General features: G+C 46.8%; 1 protein-coding gene across 2 annotated transcripts in view; it reads left to right on the forward strand.

Moving 5' to 3' along the window:
* The window catches only part of LOC133365109 (mitogen-activated protein kinase kinase kinase 3-like), a 127,569-nt gene extending 99,968 nt beyond the window's left edge, over positions 1 to 27,601 (forward strand). For both annotated transcript variants that reach the window (XM_061586507.1, XM_061586508.1), the window contains exons 10-17: positions 3 to 64; positions 2,558 to 2,650; positions 5,372 to 5,569; positions 8,558 to 8,706; positions 11,764 to 11,895; positions 14,816 to 14,945; positions 18,858 to 19,035; positions 20,848 to 27,601. In XM_061586507.1, the coding sequence (XP_061442491.1) occupies positions 3 to 64; positions 2,558 to 2,650; positions 5,372 to 5,569; positions 8,558 to 8,706; positions 11,764 to 11,895; positions 14,816 to 14,945; positions 18,858 to 19,035; positions 20,848 to 21,076 (1,171 nt within the window). In that variant the 3' untranslated portion in view covers positions 21,077 to 27,601. The remainder of the gene's footprint in view (positions 1 to 2; positions 65 to 2,557; positions 2,651 to 5,371; positions 5,570 to 8,557; positions 8,707 to 11,763; positions 11,896 to 14,815; positions 14,946 to 18,857; positions 19,036 to 20,847) is intronic.
* The last annotated feature ends 124 nt before the right edge of the window (positions 27,602 to 27,725 follow it).

Genomic DNA, 27,725 nt, shown 5'->3' on the forward strand with positions numbered 1-27,725 from the left:
AGTCCACCCTTTAGCCAAGCTCCTGTTCCAAGAAGAGACCATGAAGACAGCCTTGATTGTCTAGGTAAGTGTCTTTGGCGCAGTATTTTTCTCCGTAGCCAAGAGAGATATTCCAAGCCTCTCATGTGGCTGCTGAAGGCTAGCATGCCCCAAAGTGACATATTTTGTGCATGGTGGCAGCCTTGGAATGCCTGGTTCCTGCCCGATCATTGAGGTCTTTCAAGGAGTCACTGTTAGAGGTCCCCTGTGTCTCAGATGCACGGCTTGTATCCACCAGGAGCTGTGCATTCAGTATCTGACCCCCATTTTGTGGGATCTCTTCCTGGCTGAGATCAGACACGCCTCCTCCCTGTTGAAGTTCCAGCAACTACTGAAGACTAAAAAAAAAAAATCAGCAGGCATTTTAAGTCATTTCTGAATTCGTAGTTATTTTTTAATCCATCTTATCTCTGTTGTATTTGTTAAGCATACTGTGTACTGCTTGGAGGAGATTGTAATTAAACGGTATACGAATTGCCAAACATAAATAAATAAACTGAGGACTAGAACCCTGAAATACCAGAGGGATAGAGTTGTGGTAAAGCAGGCTGTTGCGCCACTGTACTAGTAAGCCGAGAGATCAGTAACTTCAGAACCACATGCGTAACTTGCAAAGCTCTTTCGTTGATCGTAGCTTTTACTTGAGCTGTGTAGCTGGTGAAATCACGGAAAATTTCATCATTGTTTCATTGTAGTGACCTCTGCATTAAAAAATGAATAAAAAATGAATACATGGCAGGGGGCCCAGAGGATGAAAAGACAATGTTTGGCTTGCTGCGGCACTGCTGGGCTGAGGCATGGAAGCTGAGCTTCAAATAAGGCCAAGTGGGTGTGTGAAGTTTTAGTATGCCCTCTGGGTTGCAGTGCTCAAGTGCCCATTTTAAAAGGCTATTTTCCAGAACCTCAAGCATGTGGCTTACTTCACAGCCTCCCGCCTCCTCCCCAGCTCATCCCCACTTGCCGTACACACGACGTATGTGACCGTCACTGCATGCTGAGCTTCTAGAGCATAGCTTGGAAAAGTTACTTTTTTAAAACTACAACTCCTATCAGTCCCAGCCAGCATGGCCACTGGATTGGGCTGATGGGAGTTGTAGTTCAAAAAAAGTAACTTTTCCAAGCTCTGTTTAGAGGAGGTGATAGGGAGGAACTCTGGAAAAGCCCATTTGAATCCTCTCAAGGGCAGAGCTTGGCAAAGTTACTTTTTTTGAACTACAACTTCCATCAGTCCCAGCCAGCATGGCCGCTGGATTGGGCTGATGGGAGTTGTAGTTCAAAAAAGTAACTTTGCCAAGCTCTGCTCAAGGGTAACCGTTGAGTAGTGCCTAATGTAAGGTGGTGGTGGGAGTCCAGGGGATTTATGGTTGAGCTATAGCAATTTGGGCAGTGGAAGACAGTGGACCAAAGATAAGCTTTTTGCGGCAATATATCTGTGATATATACTTATCTCCACTGTCAGAGGCAGTATGCTTCTGAATACCAGTTGCTGGAAACCTCAGGAGGGGAGAGTGCTCTTGCCCTCAGGTCCTGCTTACAGGCTTCCCATAATGGGCATCTGGTTGGCCACTGTGAGAACAGGATGCTGGACTAGATGCATCACTGGCCTGATCCAGCAGGCTCTCCTTTAGGGCTGGAAAGAGAGACAGGCTCTGGTGCTGAGTAGATTTATTGTAAGCTTAACGCCTTTCGGAATTATCCTTCTTCAGGAGCAGTGGAGATCTGTTTTCTTTAATCTATCCAGGCAATTCAAATTCTTTGTCCAGCTCCACAGTAAACACAAACCACAAAACAAACTCCAACACAAACAGAAGACCTCTTGGAGGCTGGGCCTGGCAACCAAGAGGTCTTCTGTGTCTTTAAAAGTTGTGCAGGGAGAAGAGAGAATTCCACCTTGTGGCTTTTCCCATTACAGTGCTGCACTTGGCTGACTTTCTCTTCTCCTAAAGATACAGGATCAGTCTCAGGCAACCTGGCAACCCTACTCTCCTTAGGTTTGCTGCCTAGTTGTTGCTGTGCTAGCAAGATTCCCTGTAAGTTGCATCCACTTTGGTTTGTGTGCGTTTCAGATTCCTGCTTTCATTTGAACCATCCATCATATCAGCTGAATATAACAGTACATCTGCACACACAAATTGGACATGGCACTTGAAAGCGGGATTTGAATTCAGGGTGAAGATGCACATTCCACAGTTCTTTTTATGGATATATTTTGCTTGAGAGGCCTCTCTGTGTGTGTTTGGGGGACACACACATCTTAATCCTTTCCCCTCTTGCCAAAAGCAGGTTTGAGGAACAAAAAGGATCCAATGAAAATAAACACAAAATAGCCTGTAGTTGGGTCCTTAGTTCAGTCCAAAGCATGGCTAAATTTCTGCAGTGGGTTTAACCATCCACATTTCCTCCCCATGTACCAGGTTTAAGTAGGTGCTGCCATCTTGGATTGGGCACGTGTGTTGTGCATAAAGCATGGGGAGAAATATTATATATATATATATATTATTTCTGTCCTTTTTATCAGATTTTGATATCCCATTTTGTGAGAGATTTGGAAAGGGGGGGACCTTCCCGAGACAATATCATCTGTCCCAGAGTCGCAAGGACTACAGTGATGGTAAGACTGTTTAAATCTGCAGATATTGTTTTTCAAGGAAAAGGATGTAGAGAGTAGCTTGATGGGTATGTTGGGCAGAGACTGTGACCTGGAACTGGGATTGTTACAGGTGTGTCTTGCTTGCTGGCCCTTAAGCTGTGGAGAAGGTCCCACTCAGGGTGATGGGGTGGAGACCCTGTAGGGTGTGTGCCAAGTTCAAAAGAGGGATACAACTCTGAAGCAAGCATTAACTTCCCTCCCTCCCAGGGCCAGCTCCAAAGGGCAGCCAGGTGGGGCCCTGGCCGAGGGCCCCTGGGGCTACAGGCTCCCCTTCCGTGATTCATGGCAGGATCGCTGCCACAGATTGCACGGTGAGAGCTTCGGCGCCCCCACCATTTCCTTGCTTCTACCTACCTTTCTTTGTTGTGGTGTGGTTGCACGCGCAGCGCTGCTCTTAACCAAGTTGGCGGCCGAGGTTTCCCTAAGGGGCTGAAGCCTCTGCCGCCATCTTGGCTGATGGCACACATGCATGCTATGCGCATGCATCCCTGCCATGAGCCAAGATGGCGGCAGAGGCTTCAGCCCCTTAGGGAAACCTCGGCCGCCATCTTGGTTAAGGGCAGTGCTGCATGTGCAACCGCACAGCAGCCGAGAAAGATTGGTTGAAGCAAGGGAGTGGCGGGGCTCCGTAGCTCTCTCTGTGCGATCCATGGCAGCGATCGTGCTGCGAATTGCAGAAGGGGAGCACTGGAGCCCGGGGCAGGCTTGTGCCCAAAGGCCCTGGCATGTCTGGGGCCACCGCTGCTCCCTCCATTGGCCATGGTGTCAGTAGACTGAGTATCTTCTGGTGGTGGACATTCCCTGATTCACACAGGGCAAGGACCGTGGTTCAGTGGGAGACCACATGCCTTGTATGCAGAGGATCCCAGGTTCAGTCTGTCCCTGGCACCTCCAGTGAAGGTTGGAAGACACTCACTGTCTGAAACCCTGGAGAGCCACTGCCACAGTGTAGACAATACTCAGCTAGATGAGCCAATGGTATAAGGCAGCTTCTTGGGGGTGGACGGTGGACTCGAAGGCCTTATAGGTCCCTTCCAACTGCTGTTCTATGATTCTATGTTCCTATACACATAACTTACAGCAGCCTTCCCCAATCTAGTGCCCTCCAGGGGACAAGGATGGAAAAGGCTGGCTTACAGCATGGCGAGGGACCATATCCCTGTGGGAGAGCACCTGCTATGCATGCAGAAGGCCCCAGGTTCAATCCCCAGCATCTCCTGGTGGGGCTGCACAAGACTCCTGTCTGGAAGCTTTATTCCTTTTCAAAATGGAACCAATGACCTAGAGAGGTAGTGGGCTCTCCGACACTGGAGGCATTCAAGAGGCAGCTGGACAGCCATCAGTCGGGAATGCTTTGATTTGGATTCCTGCATTGCGCACGGGGTTGGACTTGATGGCCTTATGGGCCCCTTCCAACTCTACTATTCTATGATTCTATGAAAGCCTTTTCTACCGCAGTACATAGAATCCTTGCACGCAGCAACAAACTGTGCACATATGCAACTGCACACAAGAATCTTGGCGTGCTTCCTCGTTGGGGCAGGTGTTTGGTGTTTGTTTGGGGATGGGTTGGGAGGAGAACTCAGTGCAAGTTTAGAATGGGATCCCCTGCTCAGAAAGTGTGAGAACCACAGGGTGTGCTTGTTAAAACTGTAATGGCATGAACGCACTAAAGACGTGAAGTGGTTCCCAGCAGAAAGGGTTGAAATGTGTATTCAAAGTTCATTAGACAGTAGTCACTATGAAAGTGGCCTTGACCTCAGAAGGGGCAGGGATCCTTCCTACACAGACTATTGTGAGTTGAATTATTAGAAACGTTTATGTCAGGGAGGGCTAGTTTCTCAAGTTGCAGGGGCCTACTCTCGTTCTCTGGGGACAGAAATTATCATGTGACCTCCTAGATTATCAGACTCTCCTAATGTTGTCAGCAGCGTCTGTCAGTCAAGATATGGAGAGTATGTGTGTGGATTGTGTGAGGTCACTAGTTTGGAAGAGGGGCTCTTTTAAAGAGGCAGGTTGAATGTGGCCCAGAGCTTCCCCACAATGAGGATTTTATAGCAATTCCAGAACATTTTATGCGACATATGCAAGGAGAGAATGCTGCTTTTCCTTACAAGGAAGCCGTTTTAAAAACATTTATGTTGATCGATAGAGCTAGCAGGATACCTCTGGGGCTATGAGCTGCCAATTAGTGACCCCTGATCTGCATAATAGGGAGCGAGTGAGCAAACAAATTGACAACACTCCAGCGGTGTCTTGCGGATGTGAGGGATTAATGTAGTAAAGCAACGCCATATGGCTCATGCAGTAAACTTGTGCTACAGACCTATTGAAGGAACCATTAGAAACAAGTCCCTGGCTGGACTGATCTGACGTCAGCCGCATCTTCACATATAAATTGGGGGCTGATACAGGCTCATTTGTGCTTGGGGAAAACCTGCACATAAACAGTTTGGAGAAAGGCCATAGGTCAGCAGAGCATCTTCTGTGCATGCAGAAGGTCCCAGGTTCAATCCCTGGCATCTCCAAATAGGGCTGGGAATGGTAGCTGCTGCCAGCCAGTGTAGAGATTATTGAGCTAGATGGACCTGTGATCTGACTAGGTATAAAGCAGCTTCCTAACAGAGGCAAAGCTCAGCAGACATACCCATCTGTGATTTCATTCTTTTCCTTTTCTAACAGGCCGAAGAACCTTCCCCAGGAGTTACGTTCCGCCAGACAATCTATTCCAGCTTGTGCCGTCCAGTCGAACAAAAAGCTACAATGGAGACAACAAGCTCGTCACCTTGCGGTACAAGGAACGCGGGGGCAACAAGTGGTGGCACAACTGTGACAAAATCTTCCAAGACTTTGGCTCTTCTCCGTCCAAGACGAGGAACAGTAAGTTGTCTCCCATTGAGTTGCTGTTGGGAATATGATTCTTGGTTGGGCATTTTCTTGCTTGTACATCATTGGTTGCATTGAATGCTGACTTGAATAACTTGAGCTTTACCTGGAGAGAAGTCAGGGGTTGACCGATAGGAAGCCTGCTAATTTAAGAGCTGTTCAGATTGTGAAGACATGTTGTGACACAAGTTGGGAGGGGAGGCTTCAAGATGCCAGACTCTGACTTGGGAGGATTGGGAAGATGAGCTGGAGGAGAGGACTAGCAGCAGGGGTAGATCACAGAGTGCTCAAATCCCAGTCACTGACACCTCAACTCCCCCCCGATCCTGCTCCCCCCCCCATTGAAGCGCAACCAGAACTGTCAGAGACTGCCTCATTGGAAACTGCTCTGTTAGACAAACCCCCAACGCCTGCGCCCGTGGCAGAGGCCTGCCTGCTTCACCTGACATTTCCCAACCGGGCGCCACGCAGATTCCCACAGTTGAACAAACCGACTTCCCACAACTCTCGGAGGGGGAAGCTGAGAGCCAGCCCCCTTCGCCCTGCGGCAGCAGAAGCAGGAGATTCAACAGATGTTAAGGAGGAGCCAACGTCTACATACGAAGCCAAGCCTACTTAAGTGGATGCTGGGGAGGGGTTCATTGCTGAGTCAATGTCATAGCGCTGTGAAGTCATGCTTAGTCATAGTCAGGGCTAAAGTTCCTAGAAAGCGTAGTTAGGTAAATGAGGCACACTGCTTTTGATGTAACTGTAACTTTAATAAAAAGAGAGAAAACCACAGCCAAATCTGAGACTGGAACTCTCGACTTCGGGCAGGACAAGATGCTTCATGACTGCTGTGAGATGGGTAAAAACCATTGAACCATAGGGAGCTAACACTGGGTGTTTTGCCAACTTCACAGCAACTTGGTGCTTCTGCACAGATGTCACATGAGCATGTCTGCACTTTGCCCATAAACCGAGGGGGTTGTGGTACTTAAATTCAAGAAGTAAATTGGCCTTGAGGGGGTTGCTTCACAGGGGAAGGGAACCTGGATTTTTGTTGGACTACAACTCCCATCATCCCTCATATTCCCATGCTGGTCTGGGTTCACGGGACAGGCATAGGTTCCCCACATTGGACTAGTGGGTCAGCTGGAAACCTTCCATTGGTCATATTTAGCCAGAGGGTGACCAGTTTTTCACTCACAGGGAAGACAAAAAGGACCTTGGAGCCTACGGGGGCAGCTGAATGCACCCCATCTATGGTGAACCACTGAAGGGCTCTAAACCTTCAGGGTTTTGCTCTTTTGCCTGGGATTGCGATAACAGGAGTGTTGTCAAGCACCTGAAGGGTCACAGCTGTGTTTGGTTTGGTGGGTCACCAGTTGCAGAGGCCTGATGTAGAAATAGCTGGCTTGGACTCAGAATTGTGGCTTTACAGACAGCATCTCCACCCCCATGACAAGGAAAGCACTGCTCTTTCAGAAAGACTACAGCAACGGCCTTGCACCCCCTCCCCAAGTTTTTTATGTCACTCTTGCCCTCAGAAAGATGCAGGGATATTTTCTCGAAAATGGGCAAGCACTTTTTCCTTGCAGCTGCTGTATAGCTTAGTTCAGGGTAGCCAACTTGGTGCCCTTCATACGTTGGACTGCAACTCTCATCATCCCTCATCACTGGGCATGCTGGCTGGGGTTAAAGGGAGTTGGGAGACCAACAACATCTGGAGGGCACCGCGTTGGCTATCTCTCGCCTAGTTAATATTGCTTCCCAACATCTTGACCATCCCCTGAGTCAGTCAGGATATAGGAATGAAGCTGTGCTTTCTTGGCAATGGTGATACCTCAGAAATCCCCCCCGTGCCTGTAACAGCTCTTGAACCTTCAGGTTAGCACTAAATCCTGGTGTGTTGGGATGGTGCCACTGTCCCACTGCCCGGGGTGTGGGGGGAGATTGATGCTGCAGGGGGCTCCCTGGTGTGACCAGTATAGAGTGTGAACGCATCCAACAAAGTGGCTTAATTTTTCAATGAGCTCTTGAGTACCTCTCGCGACCTGGTAGCGTGTTCTGACACACAGTTCAGGAATCAGTGGGCTACGGTGACATCAAGGCTGTTATGCGTCCAGGCATTGCTGCGAGTGAAATTGCGTAGAGGGGTGCTTGCTGTTGAATTAGTCAGAAACAATGCACTGGACAGGGAGTCAAGAAATATGTGCACCTTACAGCCTGCTTTCTTTGTGAAAGATCTGGACTTAGTGATGTGTTCAGCAGCTAAATCAGTAGGCTAAGCTATCATCACGATGCTTGGTTTCAGGAGGGATCTTGGATGAGCCAAGTGCATGAATGACCGTTCTCCAAAGAAACCACAAAGCTTATTGGCTGTGTCCAGCTGACTTCTAATCAGAGTAAACCCACTGAAATGAAAGGGCCTATGTTCGTCATGCCCATCAATTTCAATGGGCAGTACCCAACTAATACGTTCTGTCTGTGCAAGAATTTCCACTTGTGCAATGAAACTCCCCCCTTCTCCCCCCCTATGTGCCCTAAATCTGTTCTGGAGGCTCCCCCAATTCCCCAGAAGCAGATTTGGGCAGGGTGCAAGGCATGCACAGGGAAGGGGAGAATCCTGTTGCACAAGCGGAAATCTTTGTGCCGATGGAATGTGTTGCTTGGATACCTCCCTTTGGGTCTACTCTGAGCAGACTAGCATTGAGCATGGGAAAGGGCCGTAACTCTTTACTTCTGTCTCGCATGTAGAAAGTCCTGGATTCAACCCCCAGCATCTCCAGGTAGAGCTGGGAGAGACCCCTGCCTGAAACCCTGGAGAGCCGCTGCCAGCCAGTGTAGACAATGCTAACCTACAATGGTCTGGCTCAAGGCTGCTTTCTATGTTGCTATTGAATGGAGCCCTATATTAGGAGACTTGCCACTGAGGATTATTGGAGGGCCAGCAGCTTGATCTCAAGCGTTGCCCTGACATTTCTTCTGCCTCTCCTTTAGCGCTGCAGGCCCCAGTGAACTGGAGGCTTGGGAAGCTGCTGGGCCGTGGTGCCTTTGGAGAAGTCTATCTTTGCTATGACGCTGACACTGGCCGGGAGCTCTCTGTAAAGCAGGTGCCCTTTGACCCCGACAGCCAAGAGACGAGCAAAGTGAGTATGTGGACAAGATAAGATGCAGTGTTAAACACCTGTGTGGGGTGTGTGTGTATGTGGGGGGGGGGGAAGCATGCACCAATCCTGCCCCAAATGTCCCCCATCCCTTTCACCACTCACCACTGACCTACTTCCGTTGAGAAGGAAGGCCTGAAGGGGGTGTCTAAGCACACTTGGATGAACATACTGAGAAGCCTCCCCACAATTAGGAACTTTGTCAGAGCAGCAAGGGTAGATTTGGTGGGGTTGTGGAGACATTGGGGTGGTGCCCACTTCCCTGACATACAGGGGAGGGGAACCTCCAGCCCAGGGGACAAATATGGCCCTTCAGTCAGAGGCAACTGGTGGCTCCATGTCAGTGGGGCAATGGAATCTGCTACGGGTTTTAGTTGGAACTTTCAAGAGCTGTCCAAGGTGTTTCTTGAAGTTCAGACTAAAACTGCCCCACTGAGATGGAGCCACCAGCCTCCCCCGCCTTCTCCTTTTGGCCCAGGGGACTGTCCCTAGGATGACACATCGTCCTTGAGTGCTTTTGCCTGGCTGGAGTGTGCCCTTGAACTGTGATGATATCCCTCGCTCTCCTGGAAGAAGGATGGTGTGTGGGTGGGGTGGGGTGGGGTGGGGGGGTGGGGGTCTGTGTGTGTGTGTGTGGGGTGTGTGTGTGTGTGTGGGGTGTGTGTGTGTGTGTGTGTGTGTGCGCGCGCGTGGGGGTGTGTGCGCGCGCGTGGGGGTGTGTGCGCGCGCGTGGGGGTGTGTGCGCGCGCGTGGGGGTGTGTGCGCGCGCGTGGGGGTGTGTGCGCGCGCGTGGGGGTGTGTGCGCGCGCGTGGGGGTGTGTGTGCGCGCGCGTGGGGGTGTGTGTGCGCGCGCGTGGGGGTGTGTGTGCGCGCGCGTGGGGGTGTGTGTGCGCGCGCGTGGGGGTGTGTGTGCGCGCGCGGGGGGTGTGTGTGCGCGCGCGGGGGGTGTGTGTGCGCGCGCGGGGGGGTGTGTGTGCGTGCGCGGGGGGGCGTGTGTGCGTGCGCGCGGGGGCGTGTGCGCGTGCGCGCGGGGGCGTGTGCGCGTGCGCGCGGGGGGCGCGTGCGCGTGCGCGCGGGGGGCGCGTGCGCGTGCGCGCGGGGGCGCGTGCGCGTGCGCGCGGGGGCGCGTGCGTGTGCGCGCGGGGGCGCGTGCGCGTGCGCGCGGGGGCGCGTGGGTGTGTGCGCATGTGCACGTGGGTGTGTGTGCGCGTGTGCACGTGGGTGTGTGTGCGCGTGAGTGAGAGAGAGCGAGAGAGCGAGAGAGCAAGAGCGAGAACTGACTCTTGCATGGCTGGAATGTAACCTTAAGAGCCACATCTTTTGCTCTGCCCACTCACCCTGCCTACCGCTGGTGTATGGCCCCCAGAAGGTGGCTCATCCTCTCCACCTCATGACCAAGATGACGGGGGGGGCAGTGTTCAGAGACTTCCTTGGTACTAGTGAAAGATCTCAAGGGCGGCATTATGCCCATGAATACCACTTTGGGGTAGGGCCAAACCATGGTTTGTTGTCATGTCTAAAATTACTCATTGCATCTCATGGCTTAAATTGACCCACAGGGTGGAAGCAGACCAGGGGTGGGAACAGGATCTGGCTTTATTTCCCCTGCCCCTCAGTAGGCAATCACCTCACATAACAATGATGTCAGGTGACCCATTTTTGCCCATGTGAACTGATTGTTGGGGCTGGCAAAGTGTCATGCACAGAACTATTGAAATCCAGACAATCAGCTGATCGTCAGTATTTGCAAAGCGCTGTGCACAGGGTTTTGCAGGTGCTGCGAGTCGATTGAATGGCAGTGCCTGCAAATCCCCGTTCGCCCCAGCTGCACCTTTACCTGCCCCACACCTGATGCCATATATGTGGAACAGGTGAATGTGGCTTGGTTAAATGGCCTCACAGGCCACATAGGGCCTAATTAGCCCCTTGGGCTAGAGGTTCCAGCACCGCTCCAATAGACCAAATACTCTTTGAGGATAAACAGGGTAAGAACTCCTGCAACATCCTATAAATGTTACAGCAGCTATTCTACGTGGACTCCTTTCACTTCTGAAATCTGGCAGGAAATGAGGGGGGCCAGATGTACAGTTGCTTAGCAGCTACTCTTGTACCCACTTTCCTGCAGAAGGCCTCATGCTGGCATGGTGCTGGCTTTGAGTTGCAGTGATGACCAATGAGTGGAATAGGTCTGCTGGAGGCCTGGGGTAGCAGAGGAGCAAATTATTGCCAACTTGTACTTTATATCTTGAACCCTGGTACAAAAGCAGCCACGTGCAAAAGGCAAAATATAGGTGAAGTACCGTGTAAATGGCACCACTGTGCGAATGGGTAAACAGTCCTTGGGAACGGTTTGTTGCCTCATTCCTGTGTTTTATTTTGGAGAAATGTAGCCCATACCTGTATTTTGTCATTTACCTTAAGATGCTTTTGTCCCCAAATTAAAAAAAAAAAAATTGAGCTGGCCTCGAGGGGATCACATAAGAACAAAACAGGCCCATCTAGGCCAGCAGCCTCTTCTCATGGTGGCCAAGCAAACGTTCATGGGAAGCCTGCAAGCCGGACCTGAGTGCAACAGCAGCTCTCTCAGTTTGTGATTCCCAGCAGCTGGCATTCAGAGGCATACTGCTGAGAGTTGTTAGGAGATTCCTGCTTCCATCATAGAGCTACAGTTCCAGGAGTTCCCTGGGAAGAGGCGTTGATCGTTAAACCACTTTGGAAATTGTACCTTCCTGAGGGGAACAGGGGTCTCATAGCAACTCTCAGCACCCTTAACAAATTACAGTTCCCAGAACTCTTTGGGGGAAGCCCAAAATGGACAGTGTCGATGGAGCCTGCGTGAGTAAGGAGAAATCATTGTTTACTTTGGAAGCCCACATCTATTGCTCACAGAGTTGCTCACTGAGGCTTCAAGGAAAGCTGACTCAGGGTTTTAAAGGCATGAGGCTTGCACCGAAGCTGTCTGTGCCGTACACCCTGGAGCAATGAACCGTACCCAGCGCCCTTCCTCTTTCCTCTGTAGCTGCTTCTGTTTTACTGTAGGAGGTGAATGCCTTGGAATGTGAGATCCAGCTGCTCAAAACCCTCCGCCATGAGCGGATAGTCCAGTATTACGGCTGCTTGCGGGACCCTGAGGAGAGGAAACTGTCCATCTTTGTGGAATACATGCCAGGGGTAAGCCAGTCTGTGTGGGTGTTTTTTGTAAAGGGGAGGAGTTCTTCAGAAGCCCAGAGCTCCAGGCTGTGGAGCTCCAGACTCAAAGCTCCAAATGCTGGATCCAGAGCCAAATGGTACATTGTTGTTCACATTCCTTACTTTCTCTGTCCCTCCCTTCTGTACATTGGTCTGTGCTCCTTCTGCTCCTTCAATCAACAAACTTTTTATTGCAACCCTGTGCCATTCGCCACCAGTGCCCCACCTTCCGGGAATAATTTTGAATGCACTCCTGTTTGGGCAAACATTGCTTAGGGATCAGAACGTAGAAGCGGATATAAACTACAAACAGATATCACATTTTAAGCAGAGTGAAGTGGTTTGACAGCACCATCGCTGCCTGCAATAAGCACACACAATCATTATTTTCCCCCCGTCCTGCTACGGGCTTTGACCAGACCAATTCTGCAGCTTTTCATGGTGCTTCAGGATGAACAGAGAAAACGTTACACTTCTTCCAGGAAGGAAGCCAAGGGCTGGTTCAACAATTGTGTACCAGTGTGTTGTGAATCCTTCTTGGCCAATGCCTATGATGTCATGGTCTGCCGCCTTCCTCATTAGTTGTCCAAAGCAATTTTGCAGCTTTTTCCAAATGATTTGTAGAAAATGAATGAAGTGAAGGTTGTACAAGTATATGCATTAAATACAAATGCTTCATTAAAAAAAAAATCTGCTGGGCTACCCTTTGGAACCTGCAATATTGCCCTGTGGTTTAGGATAACTATGATAAACTTAAACTTTATGATAATTTTAAAAATGCCTTCTATTAAAGTACTGTAAGTTCCCTTGTTCCCGTGGAATTTGAATTCTTTTCAGTGGAGGAAACTTTAGCGAAATATCCCTGCTCCTCAAAGTCTTCATGACTTATTTATTTATTTATTATTTGATTTATATCCCACCCTTCCTCCCAGCAGGAGGAAGTCTGGTTATCTAGGTTTTGACTGGGACTAAACTACAGCAGTTGGAGGCTGCCGGAGAATGACTTAGTAAACATGACAGTCTTTTTCTCAGCTCACTTCTGGCCTCCACCTATGCTGCTTTCCCATCATCACAATTACTTGGGAACATTTAATAGATGGCCTCTCACAGTGCTTGTGTGTGTGTGTGTGTGAATGGTTTGTATACCATTATCAGCTCACTTGTTCTTTTGAGGATAAAATAAAGCAAAATTCCAACTGGGAAGCCAAGGGCTGGAGCTATGATGATTTCCAAATGATACAGAAAGTTAGTATTTGTTTTCTTTCTGCAGAAAAAGAAAAGAACCTTGGTCAAAAAAATAGTTTATTTCCATTCAGCAGTAATGTTTTTTTTCTTTTTACCTTGTAAATATTGGCTTTTCTATCCAACTTTGTGTGAGCAGAAAGGGGGTTGGACTTGATGGCCTTATAGGCCCCTTCCAACTCTACGATTCTATGATAAGCCAGCTTGTGGTAAGAGATCTGTCCCTTTTTTCTTCTCCCGTTAGCCCCTTGTACCTCCTGGAAAGTCTCTCAGAAGATCCAGGGGACCTACTGAATGTCATGGAATCTGTCATATGGGGTTGCAAAAAGAGGAGGGAATTGCCTGAAATCAGGTGGAAAAATCTTGTGTTCCACTGGCACGAGATTCCTTTGCCCAATTTCAGGCAGTTTCTGCCCCTACCTCTATAGCCCCACAAGACACAGTGCTTGGTAGGTCCTGTGAAGGAGCTTTTGGTTGGGGGTTGGGGAGAGGAAGAGAATGAAAAGGTCTCTTGCAAGAGCTGCCTTCCACTCATGCAGAATTGAATACCACGGTGTGTGTGTGATTCTCACATGTGGTTACCCGTCAGGGAAACAGAGTGGCCTGGCCAGTGTTTCTATGTCTCCAATTGATGGCCTACTTCCTATTACAGCATCATTACATTTTTAAGGCCCTGCCATTAAGCCAGGGATGGGGAAACTGTGGCCCTTCAAAAAGTTGTTGGACTCCAGCTCCCATAAGCTCCAGCCAACATGGCAGAAGATCAGGGGTTTATGGGAGTCGTAGTCTAGCAACTTCTGGAGGGCCATAGGTTCCCTGGTCTCTGCATTAGGTGCATGAGAGCAGTTGTGTATATGTTATCTATGTTGGAGGCACTCCTTCATACAGATGGTACCTCTATGTAAACTTTGGCACAGTCCTAGAGTTTTCTTTCATCACGTCCCCTCCTCTCCCCCAAGCAGGTACAAGAATTATCCTCCAGTTGGCCAGCTAATAGTTCACTTCTCCATTGTATAAATGCAATGCTGGTGTGCCTGGCAGAAGTGCTTTTATTTATTTATTATTAGATGTGTATCACTGAACACTAAAGTCAGGATCATTCAGACCATGGTATTCCTGATCTCTGTGTATGGATGTGAAAGTTGGACAGTGAAAAAAGTGGACAAGAGAAAAATCAACTCATTTGAAATGTGGTGTTGGAGGACAGCTTTGCGCTTACCATGGACTGCAAAAAAGACTAATAATTGGGTGTTGGAACAAATTAAACCAGAACTATCACTAGAAGCTAAAATGATGAAACTGAGGTTATCATACTTTGGACACATCATGAGAAGACATGATTCACTAGAGAAGACAATAATGCTGGGAAAAACAGAAGGGAGTAGAAAAAGAGGAAGGCCAAACAAGAGATGGATTGATTCCATAAAGGAAGCCACAGACCTGAGCTTACAAGATCTGAACAGAGTGGTTTGTAACAGATGCTCTTGGAGGTCGCTGATTCATAGGGACGCCATAAGTCGTGATCGACTTCAAGGGACATAACAACAACAAATCTTGTTTTTTTGACCAGAGTTCATAAAATGGCTCACTTCATTAAGAAAACAAAACAGTTCCATTATCCAAAGTAGCCAACAGAGCCTTGTTCCCTTGTGTTCTTTAGGGTTCTATCAAAGATCAGCTGAAAGCCTACGGAGCCCTGACGGAGAATGTGACTCGAAAATACACTAGGCAGATCCTGCAAGGCATTTTCTACTTGCACAGCAACATGATTGTACACAGAGATATTAAAGGTGAGTGAAGATCCCAAGGGAATTCTCTCCTTGCTTAGATGACCTTGCTAAGGGGGTTTGTGGACTTAAAAGAGCAAAGATGCTCAACCTATAGAGCCCAGGAACATTTTCTGTACATCCCAAGGACCTATTTTAGCCCATATTTAGTACTAAAAACAGACTGTGTGTAAATAATATGCTAACAGTGAGCCCTGAACCACTCTGAGCCATTGGCTGAGCAGAAGCAATGCTATGAAATGTTGGCAACCATTCTGATTGTTGAAGGGGGAAGAGTCAGCTATGGAATATTGAAAGAAAATTGATTCCAGTAAGTGCTGGGCGTTTATTGTTTATTTTCCTAAATTTATAGCCCGCCTTAATTCCATCAAGGAACCCAAGGCTATGTGCGTGGTCAGCTATCCAGCCACTGGCTAGATCTAGACCTGCTTAGCTTCAGAAAAGTGGTGGTCTCATGTGCCTTCAGAATGATGGTATCCCTGGGTCAACAAACCTAGAGAAAGTGTAGCAGTCATGTGATAATAGGGTTGCCAGGTTCATGGCCTGAGACTGATCCTGTATCTTTAGGAGAAGAGGAAGTCAGCCAAGTGCAGGTGTTCTTGCAACCCTGTAATGGGAAAACCACAAGGTGGAATCCTCCCTTCCCCCTGCACAACTTTTAAAGATACAGAAGACCTCTTGGTTGCCAGGCCCAGCCTCTAAGAGGTCTTCTGTATCTTTAAAAGTTGTGCAGGGGGAAGGGAGAATTCCACCTTGTGGTTTTTCCCATTACAGGGTTGCAAGAACACCTGCACTTGGCTGACTTTCTCTTCTCCTAAAGATACAGGATCAGGCCATCAACCTGGCAACCCTATGTGATAAGAGTCCTCTTGTGTATCAGGAGGGAGATAGAAAGTGGAGTTTCCCAAGGATCAATATTGGGACCTGTGCTTTTTAACTTGTTCATAATCCATCCAGAGTTAGGGACAGGCAGTGAGGTGGCCATTGAAAATTGCAAATTTCATGCTTGGGATCATTAGGCAAGGAACTGAAAATAAAACTGCTAATATCCTAATGCTGTTAAAGAGATCTGTGATGTGACTGTATTTGGAATATGGTGTATAGTTCTGATCACCTCACCTCAAAAAAGATATTGTGGAGTTGGAAAAGATTCAGAAAAGGGCGACCAAAATGATCAAGCTACTATCCATCATGTTTATGCTGTGCCTCCACGGTCAGAGGCAGTATGCTTCTGCATACTAGTTGCTGGAAACTGCAGGAGGAGTGGGTGCTCTTGTGCTTAGGTCCTGCTTGGGGGCTTCTCGTGGACATCTGGTTGGCCACTGTGAGAACAGGATGCTGGACTAGATGGGCCACAAGCCTGATCCAGCAGCCAGGCTCTTCTTATGTTCTTAAAGAGGACCATGTTGTACAAGGGAGGTCATCAGCAATGTCGTACAGATGGACTGCTGATCATAGGAAGCTGGCTTGCTAGACCATTGGACCATCTAGTTCAGTACTGTCTGCAGTGATTGGCAGCGGCTCTTTAGGTTTTCAGGCAGGGGTCTCTCCCAGGCCTACCTGGAGATGCCAGGGATTGAACCTGGCACCTTCTGCATGCAAGGCATCCCTTGTCCTGGCAAGGTAGATAATTATTTTATTATTATTTAATACATTTATATCCCGCTCTATTTCCGAAGACTCAGAGCGGCGAACAGAAACAACAGTCATATATAAAAGTTAAAAATAACATAATAAAAACATAATACATAATTAGCCCCAAAAACAGATTAAAATTATAGACCAAATTATACATTACAGTTAAAAGCTTGACGAAATAAAAACGTCTTAATCTGGCGGCGAAATGCTACAAGCGAGGAAGACAATCACACCTCTACCGGTAAAGTATTCAAAAGTTTAGGAGCAATCACCGAAAAGGCTTTGTTTCTGGTTCCCATCTGATGAATTTGCGAGAATGGAGGAATTGTAAGACAGGGGTCCATAGAGGATCTCAGGGGCCTAGAGGGTTCGTAAAAAGACATGCGACTCGACAATATTGAGGGCTCAAGCCGTGTAAGGCTTTAAAAGTTAAAACTAAAACCTTGAATTGGGCCCGGTAGCAGATTGGCAGCCAGTGTAGTTGTTGTAAAAGTGGAGTTGTATGGGCCCGTAGGCCAGATCCTGTTAGCATTCTAGCTGCCGCTCTTTGAACCAATTTAAGCTGTCGGGTTGCTTTCAAGGATAGTCCCACATAGAGCGCGTTGCAGTAATCTAACCGGGATGTAACTAAGGCGTGTGTTACCTTCGTCAAGTCAGAAATCTCCAGAAACGGGCGCAGTTGGCGGACCAGTTTTAGCTGGGCAAAAGCACTCCTGGAGACTGCCAAAACCTGGGCTTCCAGGTTCAAGGCCGAATCCAGAAGTACACCCAAACTGCGAACCTGAGTCTTCAGGGGGAGTGCAACCCCATCCAACTTTGGTAAATTCCCTATTTCCAGATCAGTCTTACGACTAACTAAGAGCACTTCTGTTTTGTCTGGATTTAATTTCAGCTTATTCAGCTTCATCCAGTTCATCACTGATGTCAGGCATTGGTTTAGGGGCCGGACGGCTTCTTTAGTATCCGGAGGAAAGGAGAAATAAAGCTGGGTGTCATCAGCATATTGATAATCCTTTCCTTCGTTGCTTGTTGTCAGTTTGGAAACGCTGGTCTAACATTTTGGCCCCTCTATCCTCAGGCAGTTCTCTTTCTTGACCATCCCACCTTCTGAGATGTGGACAAATACGCCCAGTTTAAGGGTTAGGAAGTGGTGGGACTGTGCAAGTTATGATTTCCTACCTCGGGGTCGCCCTATCACTATTGAAGCTTTGTCTACTAAGATCTCGAATCTGAAACACCATTGGCTTCAAAAGTCCCAAGTCTTCGCTTTTATTAACAGGTTGTACAGGCAGGGTGACATCTTACTCTTGCAAACATTCTACGAACACCTCTGCACTAAGCCTGACTTAGACTTCAAAGGGACTGCCTCCACGATTTATGAGTTAATGTTAAGCAAAACTATGGCAAATGCTGGCATACTAAATAACTTCTGGAAGAATAATCTAGGGGTCAAAATAGCAGATGAGATCGAGTTTGGTCCCGTCCCTCCAAAACCAATCTCAGCCAAAATTCAGGAAGCGACATTAAATATTTTTAGATGGCATTGGATACCAGTCAAACTCCACCAGATCAGTCCTGCCTCCTCCCCACTATGTTGGAGAGGATGTGGAGAGAGAGGGTCACTCATACACTCGTGGTGGGATTGCATTCATATTAAACATTTCTGAGCTTAGGTTTTCTCCACCCTCTCTAAAATTACTGGTCAACCTCTTCAGTTAGATCCATGCCTCGCTCTCCCATCACTAGAGAGCAATCTCAGTCTGGCGATACACTCCAGAGAGATGGTAGCAGTTCTTTTGGCAGAGGCTGGCATGGAAGTGACACTACATTGGAAAGACAACAAAGGTCTTTCTCTAACAAATCAGTTGACAAGAGTTTGGTCAATCGCATTTTCAGAACGCCTTATTCAACATGTAAGAGTGGTCAGAGTCACCTCTAAGAAAGACCATTTTGACACGGTTTGGCTTCTCTTTCTAAATTTTGTGAATCACAGACAGAATGCTTCTCCAATTTCTGAAATTCCAATGTGGAGAGGCTACTATACTCCGGAAAGAGATTTCCACAATTAATAGCCTATTTATGTTCTCAACACATATCGAAAGGGGTTTTATTTTGTTTTTCTGTACTTTATTGTTGTATTATTTTATATACATTTCCCCCTTCTGTTATGCTGTTAATCCTATAAATGCAATAAAAACTATTTGATGGGGGGGGGGAAGGCAGGTGCTCATCCACTAAGCTTCCATTTCTGAAGTAATTTTTTTCTTTCCTTCCTAGGGGCCAACATTTTGAGAGATTCTGCTGGGAATGTGAAACTCGGAGACTTTGGTGCCAGCAAACGCATTCAGACCATCTGCATGTCTGGAACAGGGATGAAATCTGTCACAGGGACTCCCTACTGGATGAGCCCTGAGGTGATCAGTGGGGAAGGATACGGAAGGAAAGCAGACGTGTGGTAAGCTCTCGGTTAATCCCAGAGATGTGTGTCCATTGCTGAGGTGGAAAGTGAAGGTGGTATTGGTCAGTGTTGGAATTCCCTATTGTGAATATTTGTAATTGTTATATTTAAAGACCATGGCTCATATAGGAGCTCACTCCCAAAGTGATCATTAGGAACATTGGCCTATCTAACTCAGTATTGTCCGTGCCAGGGATGACCAGCCTTTTTTGGGCCAGAAGGCACATTTCAAATTTTGAGAGAATGCTTGGGGCACCAGTCACAAAATGGCTGCCATGGAGGCGTGGCATAACAGAGAATTAAAGAGTAGTCATGATGAAGCTTTCCCCATAATTCTATTTCCATACTAGAAAAGGCTTGACCTCTTGAATTTCTGCCTGCCATACAGCTGTTAAAGGCACAAGAACCCTGTTTTCTCCAATGCCAATCCTAAACCAAAGCCTAGGCTGCCATCCTGTACCCACTTACCTGGATTTAGCCCCATTAAACACAAAGAGACTTACTTCTGAATAGACATGTATATCATTGTACTGTAAGTGAATTCTTAATGAGTCCCTAGTCTTTAGTTCCTGCAAAGCAGAAAACATGCCTAGGCCTCTTTTCAAAGTATTTACATTTGCCTTTTGTGGGGAGTTGTTGTTTTTTATTCATCCGTGTTTATTGTGTAGTAGTATTTGCAGAAAATAATTTCTAGGCACTATCTGATCTCAGGTGAATCCAGCGCAGGAAATATGCATCCTGGTTGCTAGGGAAAATGGAAGGGCAACTATGGAGATTTCAAGGAAAAAGAGATAGAAGGAAAAGTGCACTAAAAGGCAGGACAAAACAGCAGCTCTGTAGGGCCCCAGGGATTCCTATTCCCTAGTGTCCAAACAACTCACTTATCAGTCACAGCTTTGGCTTCACTCATTGGCTAATAACACTGACAGACAGGAGCAGCTAGGTTGCCTCATTTCACAGAAATCGCTTAGAAGGGTACCTGCACATTTTGCTTCATAACTTTATTTCTAGGAGGGCCAGAGAGTTACTTTAAAAAAAAGAAAAGAAAGCCCAGATTCTGGGCTACCTGGTGTGGATGCCACTGAGGGCCTTTGCAGGAACCATGGTGCCTGCAGGCAACAGGTGGGTGATCCCTGGTCTATGCTGACTGACAGTGGTTCTCCACAGTTTCAGGCAGGGGACATTCCAAGCTCGACCTGAAGATGCCGGGGCTTGAACCTGGGACCTTCTACACACAAGGCAGACAAGCTAAAGCCCTTCTCTCCATCATTAAATGGGACCAGTGTGTATCGGTGACAGTTTTGGCTTTAAGATGGCAGATCTGGTTCAAATCCTCCCAGGTTCCCCTTGGCCACAAAGTTCACTGCACAGACTAGGCCAAATCACTTTCTCTCAGCCTATTTTTCCTCATAGCTGTTGTGAGGAAAAATCAGAGAAGAGTGCTAAGGCAGTTTTGTATACTGATATAAGTGCTGCACAAACCATAATATGAGGATATGAGACTTTTTTAAATACGATTTTTATTTTGGGTTGTGTTCAACTAATTCCTGCTGAGTGTAGACCCACTGAAATTAATAAACCTAAGTTAGTCATGTCTATTTACTTCAGTGGATATACTCTTAAGTAAGGCTAGCGCAGAATACACCCCTCCCCCTAATTTTTAATTGCATTGGTTTCACATTTTGATGTTTGCCTTTCTGGGCTCTTTGGGAGGAAGGGTGGAACAGAAGTGTAATAATCAATCAGTCAATGAATGGCAAGGGTAAGCCTTGAATCCTTCCTAACCCCTTCCTCGGCCTTCTACTGCAGGAGTGTGGGCTGCACTGTGGTAGAGATGCTGACTGAGAAACCACCCTGGGCAGAATTTGAAGCAATGGCAGCCATTTTCAAGATTGCTACACAGCCCACTAAGCCCCAGCTTCCAGACGGCGTCTCGGACTACTGTCGCAGCTTCCTCAAGTTGATCTTTGTGGAGGAGAAGCGGAGGCCCACCGCCGAAGACCTTCTGAGGCACCCATTTGTGACCTTTAGCCTCTAGCAGGCCTTCCCTTTATCGGAAGGAATGGAGAAAAATGACCAAAGATTCACACAATCATGGTAGAGTGAGCAACAGAACTAAACTGCACACTTCTAAATCCAACCTCAGTTTCCTGTGTGGGTTACTCCCATACGTGCTGCGTTGTTGTCAATCATGCGTTGTTGGCCAGGCGGCGGCCATATTACCAAGTCTCTAAAGTGTACTTGCAGCCATCTTGACTTCGTGAGGAGTGATGAGTCTTTGAGATGGAGAGATTTGGAGGGAACTGAGGTGATGCTGGCAATATAACTATGTTGCCTTGTGAACACCAGTGGATTGTCTGCTCGCATAGCCTTTTCTCTAGGACCTAATGGACTTGGTCAACCACAAAAGAGCAAACTGAAGGAAGTTTGACAGCCTCTTGTCCGCTGACAAGAGCACCCTGGTGAAATTGCTGAAAACAGCAGAATGGACAGCATGCTCTGCAGACCTAGCTTTGCCATTGATGCCAGGCTGGCAGCCATTAAAAGGAAACTCTGCATGAAGCGAGTGGAGTAAATCCCCAGTGCAAAAGAGCAAAGGCACATATCTACTTCTGTCTGAAAAAGGAAAAGGCACGACTGAGCCTTAGAGACAAATAGCAGGAAGTCCGGTGCACATAGAACTATCTCTGGCGGTTAGGAGAAGGAAAGCCAAGAGAATTGCTCTGTATCTTAGTCATTATAATCGAAGGGGTAAATATAGCCGTGATCCATCCCAAAGTGATCAAGTTAGGGATATGACTGCGAAGGCGATTGTGTCGAATGGAACACAACAGGAATTATAGAACCTTATAGGATTCCTCCAAAGTATCTTTTCCTTGGACTCACAGGAGAACTAGTTATATCCAACCCACCTATGAGAGAAATATTTCCTTAACCTTGTTTCCTTGTTAAAAATTCCCAGAGATAGAGACTACACCAGTCTGTTTCGACAATATATTTCATTGCCTGTGTCCAAGATTCTTAGCATGTGAGGCTGCTAAAGAATTCACAAGCGTCTGCTGGGCTTTGCCCAGTGCAGTGATAAAGGGCCAATTTAAATGTTAAAGCCGCCTGTTGCAGAGTCAGGGAGCATTTCCCCAAGGCAGTATTAGCGTCTTAAAATGATTTACTACTAGAGCTGCAACACATTCAATGCAATACTAGGTAGTAGGAATAACTCCTACTAAGTTCCATGGAACTTTTTCTGAGGTATGGGTAGGACTGCAGCTTTAATCTGATTATTTAAAAGTCAACTAAAAAGTTGCCCACAATTAACTGACACCAGTTTTCCCCCCCAAAATTAGTTTTTATACAAGTACTTCTAAAAGCTACAAGTGTCGCCTTGGAAGAGGCATTCCCTCCTGCATGACAAAGAATGCCTCTTCTAAGATGATGTTTGCTCTGACACATTTGTACATCATCTATTACTATTTATTGAATTTATATCCAGCCCTTCTTCCCAAAAGGAGCCCAGGACAGCAAACCAAATAATCTAAAACCAAATAAGGCAGGGCTTCTCCCCCCCCCCTTTTTCTTTAGATTTTTTTTTTCTTAGATGTACATTTTTTGTGGATTTAATTGGTAAATTCATCAACTAAACCCATGTGAAAAATTGAACTAAGCTTACCTTAATTTGGGTGACAGGCATTCCTGCTTTTTCCAAAATCTTTGCCCCTCAGTCTTGCACAAAACACTGCATATCCTCAGTGTGGTGGGGCTTGTATGTTGTATGCACTTGGGGGAATATACTTGGTAAGGAACATCAAGATGTCAGGGACCTTGCGTGCTGCAACTTTACACGGAATGTTTTTTCAACAGCCTACAAGTAGAAGTTGTAATTTTTAGTTGTAGACCTAAGAGAGGCTGCCAGCCAATCACAGCAGGAGAGTGAGTGTCTCTATTCATCTGCTTCCTGAATCGATTGTTGAACTGACAATTAGCAGCGTCAGTTTCTTGGAAGCATGGCAGATGTCAACAAAAATCCAGACTGTGTACTGAATTATAATCTAGATTGTGCGGCCTAAGTCAGTTGTGCATATCAAGCAAATGTGTGTATTTTGCTATGTTTTGCTTAGTTTACATTATGTCTTCTGCTGCCCACGGTAGAAATACAAGGAGTTACGCATAATGTTGAAGTTCTACCCACAGCTGTTTGACTCCCCTCCACCCCCATCCCCGGCTGTGCCTTCAGCAGCTGATATTTCACTAGGCAAAAGGGGACACATTTTCTGGATCACCTCTGCAGCCATAAAAACTAAAACAAGCAGAGATTGTCTGGATACTGAATTTTGTGCCAGGTATCTTGTGTGATTACACAGTGCGCTTGAATATAAGTACAATGAAGCCAACTCTGGATGAGGGTGTAAATCGCATCCTTTTCATTTAATTGGCTCTCGACTGCTCCATAAACCGGTTTCAACCAGGAACTGAAACTACAATAAACTGGTAGAATAGACAAGACCATGGCTTAAAGAGAATCAGTCTTTTCTTGATGTGAGAAGACTCTCTTGCACTCTGCAAGTTAGTTCTCATTAGGATTTTTTAAAAAGAGAATTGATTCCCCAGTTACCATTTTTCATATACACACACTTGCCCTGATGAATTTGATTGCAGAACGCTGGTTCCATCCCCCTGCCATCTGGATTTAATTCTTGGCCCATAGGGATCGCTGGGGAAAATGGTAATGCTGAAGGATGGAAATGTCAAAAGGAAGATGCTTTGCATGGGCAGGGCTATAACATGACCTACTTTTTCAAAAAATCTGTTTACAAGTTTCATGAGAGGGTGTTTAAGGGCTTCTTCGCACACCCAGGAATCAGCAATGGTTTTCTCAGGGCACATACCATGAGATACCAACCCCCATCTATGCCAGAAACAAATTCTAGGGCATGTCAGCCATTCTACTACTTCGCTAGTTCTTTTGGGTCATTCACATCATGGACTGTTCTGTAGTACTGTGAACTCCAACCACCAAGCAACCCTTTTATCGTTTATGTCTTGGTGGGGAACCTTTCACCCTCCAGTTGTCGCTGAATTACAGCTCCCATCATCCCTAGCCATTAGCCATGCTTGTTGGGGCTGATGGGGAGTTGTAGTTCAGCAACATCTGAGAGGGCCGAAGGTTTCCTGCACCTGGTTTGCGAGACCAGTTATCCAAGGATGCAAGGGAGGTGACGCATAACCCCCCTCATTTTACCATAGTTTCTTTAGCCTTACGTGTTCACCCCTTGAAAAGTGCAAACAGGTCAAAGGTTAAAATGAGTGGAAGGCAGAGCCTGGAGAAGTTACTTTTTTGAACTACAACTCCCATCAGCCCAATCCAGTAGCCATGCTGGCCGGGGCTGATGGGAGTTGTAGTTCAAAAAAGTAACTTTCCCAAGCTCTGGTGGAAGGATTGCTGAGCCAGGGTATCTGATGTTCTCAATCAGGGATGGGGCCATCCAGGTGTTGCTGGACTCCCAACTCCTATCCGCCCTAGCTAGCCTGGCCAATGGTCAGGGATGATGAGAGATGTAGTCCAACAGTGCGTTGCCCATCTCTGATTTTAATAGAGCCTCTTGCTCATCAGGAAATCTTACTCTTGTCCCATTATATTCACTGAATTCATATCATTTCCTTTCGTGTTGTCCTCCTGTACCTCACTGGTCTGACCTGGATTTTGTGACATGCGAAGTTTATGTTTTGATTGCTCCCTGAGGATCAAAGAGGGTCCATCTTATTTGGGCTTGGGCCTGCCGTAGCGTGCACCCCCTTTGCCAATGATAGATGCTCCAACCCTTTTGCCTTCTCTGTGTATATGTAAATAGATTGTGAATTCCTCCTCAGGTGCCTTTGCTTCTAGTTTGCCAAACTCTCTTGCAGTGATTCAGGTGCACAAAAGAGACTTACACAGATGTGGGCGGGAGTGGAAGGGAGAAGCAATATATGTACTCTGTACAATTTGTTGAAAAGATTAAACGCCTAGCAGGAGGTAAGTTCCTGATGTATAGTGGGAACGCTGCCTTTGAAAGCATTGCAATCTCTTCCCAAGTCTACAGCATCATGTATATGGGTTGTGATTTTGTTTTTGTTGTTCCTCTTTGCACAGGTTTAAGAGTGAAACTGTATATCTAAGTTTATAAGTCACCCCTCAGCCTCATCTTGGTGTGCGCTATGTGTCAGCACCTCTTAACTGAAACTGGTCTGAAACTGGATTAACAGTTGCAACTTCCTGCCAAGGAGTCATGGAAGTGGTAGCATTGAAGGACTGGGAAACCTTTCTTATAGATCTGTTCTTGCCCACAGACCTACAGTTCCAAGGGTTGTTTGGCTAGAGGGGCTGGGACAGGAAAAAAAACACCCTCAAAAGTGGTTTAAATTCATAATGTAGACATATCCATGAACCTAACAGCTAGAAGGACCAAAGAGCCACCTAGTCCACTCTCCCACCCAAAAGGGAAGGCCTTATAGCCACCAGTCTTTCCCTAACAGATCAAGCCCAGCAGGGCCGGTTCTAAAGCGCAGCCAGGTGGGGCACTGGCCTGAGGGCCCCGGAGCTACAGGAACACCTGAGGGACCCTCCGCTCCCCTTCCGTGATCCGCGATACCATCTGCCTGCCCGCCATTCCCTTGCCTTACCTGCCTGTCTCCTGCCTTTTAGCTTTGCCCTTAATGTCCCTAAGGTACTGAAGCTGCTGCCACCATCTTAGCTGATGGCAGAGATGCGTGCGCGTAGCACGCACATGTGCCATCAACAAAGATGGCGGTGGAGGCTTCATCCCCTTAGGGAAACTGTGGCCGCCATCTTCATTAAGGGCAATGGTAAAAGACAGGAGACAGGTAGGTGGGGGGGCGCATTCCAGGCATGCGCATTCGCGCTCGCGCGCACACGCCAGGGCCCAGAGCAAGCTGATGCCCAAGGGCCCCGGTATGCCTGGAGCTGGCCCTGAAGCCCAGGATGTGCTTTTGACTTTCTTGGTGTCTTGTTCTTTTGGCTGCCCAGCTACTGCTGAGCCTCCATTTTTTTATGAGTTGGGGGGAAAGGCACTCATTCAAAAAAGAGGAGCATTCTGGGATTCCTTTTCAACACAGAGAAATCAAAATAGCTTTGGGTAAAAAAATGGTTTCGTTGAGTTTTGAGACTGGTGTAGGACCTTTTTCAGGGCAAGGGCTGCATTCCCTTTGGGGCAACCTTCCAAGGGCCACATGCCAATGGTTAGTGGGGCCAGAGACAAGTGAGCAAAGTATAAATGGTAACTTTTACCTTTTTAAACAAGACCTAATTTCTCCATGCACTTGCGAAAAACAAGAGGCGTAATAGAGACAGTTACAAGGGCCAGGTAGAGAAGCCTGGAAGGCCGCATTTGGCCTGAGGTTCCCTATTCTGACTGTAACAAAATTAGAGCAAGATGGCCTCCTGTGATTCAGCCTGCAGAGATGCCTATAAAGAATTGTCAGAGCTTGGAAAAGTTACTTTTTTTGAACTACAACTCCCATCAGCCCAATACAGTGGCCATGCTGGCTGGGGCTGATGGGAGTTGTAGTTCAAAAAAAGTAACTTTTCCAAGCTCTGAAAATTGTACTATGTGATATCCAACCAACTCATACTCTGAGTAGACTCATTAAAATAACTGGTCTTTAGTTGCTGAAGTCCATTGATTTCAGTGGATCTACAGTATGTCTAACATTGGATATCACCCATTATATTTTAGGAGAGAGGGAGAATATTAAAGCCAGTTATTAATGATGTTTTTTTTAATTACAGGTAATGTAAAGTTCTGAAACTTGAAATCTGGATGCTTTCCAAAGTAACTTCTCATGCAATTTAAATTAAATTGTGTAAGCAGCAGGGATATAGACCTAAGAAACTTGGAATGGGTGTTCTCTTACTATTCAGATTTGTAAAGAGGTGTCCATGTTGCCAAGAATTGGACTGGGCCAATGAACTGGTCTGTAATGTGGTTAAATTTGGGTAAAAAATAAAGTATCTATCTATTCCTGTTGGTTTGTCTGAGCTGAGGGCAGGATGAGGCCTTAAAGTGTCTCAAGCACTTGAAGAAAAATTAGTTGTGTTCACACATTTGCAGAGTGCAATACCCCTTTGCCCTGTTCACACACTGATGCGTGGGTACCAGTTAAAAAAGATCACATTGCATCCTGATCCATTCGCACATACAAAGAAAAAATCACCTTGTCCCACAAAGCAATGGGATGCTACACACTGCCAAACCGTAACGTCAACGATGCATGGGCTGTGTGCTGAAACCTGGTTGTAAAACTGCCCCCTTTTCAAACCATTATAATATAAATACCACTGTTAAAGCGCTTTATCCTTGAGATATGTTCATACTCTGGGTGGTATGGATACTTTTAAATATTGTAAATTATTACAACTCTAGAAGGATTTGTTGATAGGAAATTTTTAAAAAAGAGATACTGCTGTTTTGGCATGTGGGGCACATTGTTGAATGTACTTTGTTAAATGCTGTAAATGCTTTAATCTTCTCCCCCTTCCCCAGATGCATGAAATAAAAATATTTTTAAATTTTGTGGTAATATGAGACCAGCTTTCTTACTTCTAATGGGAGGGGAGGGAAGAGACCGGCTGATTATAATCTGGTGAAATGTTTCATTCTGGAATTGCATTGCATATCTGCTCATATCCATAC

The sequence above is a fragment of the Rhineura floridana genome, chromosome 10, assembly GCF_030035675.1.
Source record: "Rhineura floridana isolate rRhiFlo1 chromosome 10, rRhiFlo1.hap2, whole genome shotgun sequence".
Lineage (NCBI taxonomy): Eukaryota > Metazoa > Chordata > Lepidosauria > Squamata > Rhineuridae > Rhineura > Rhineura floridana.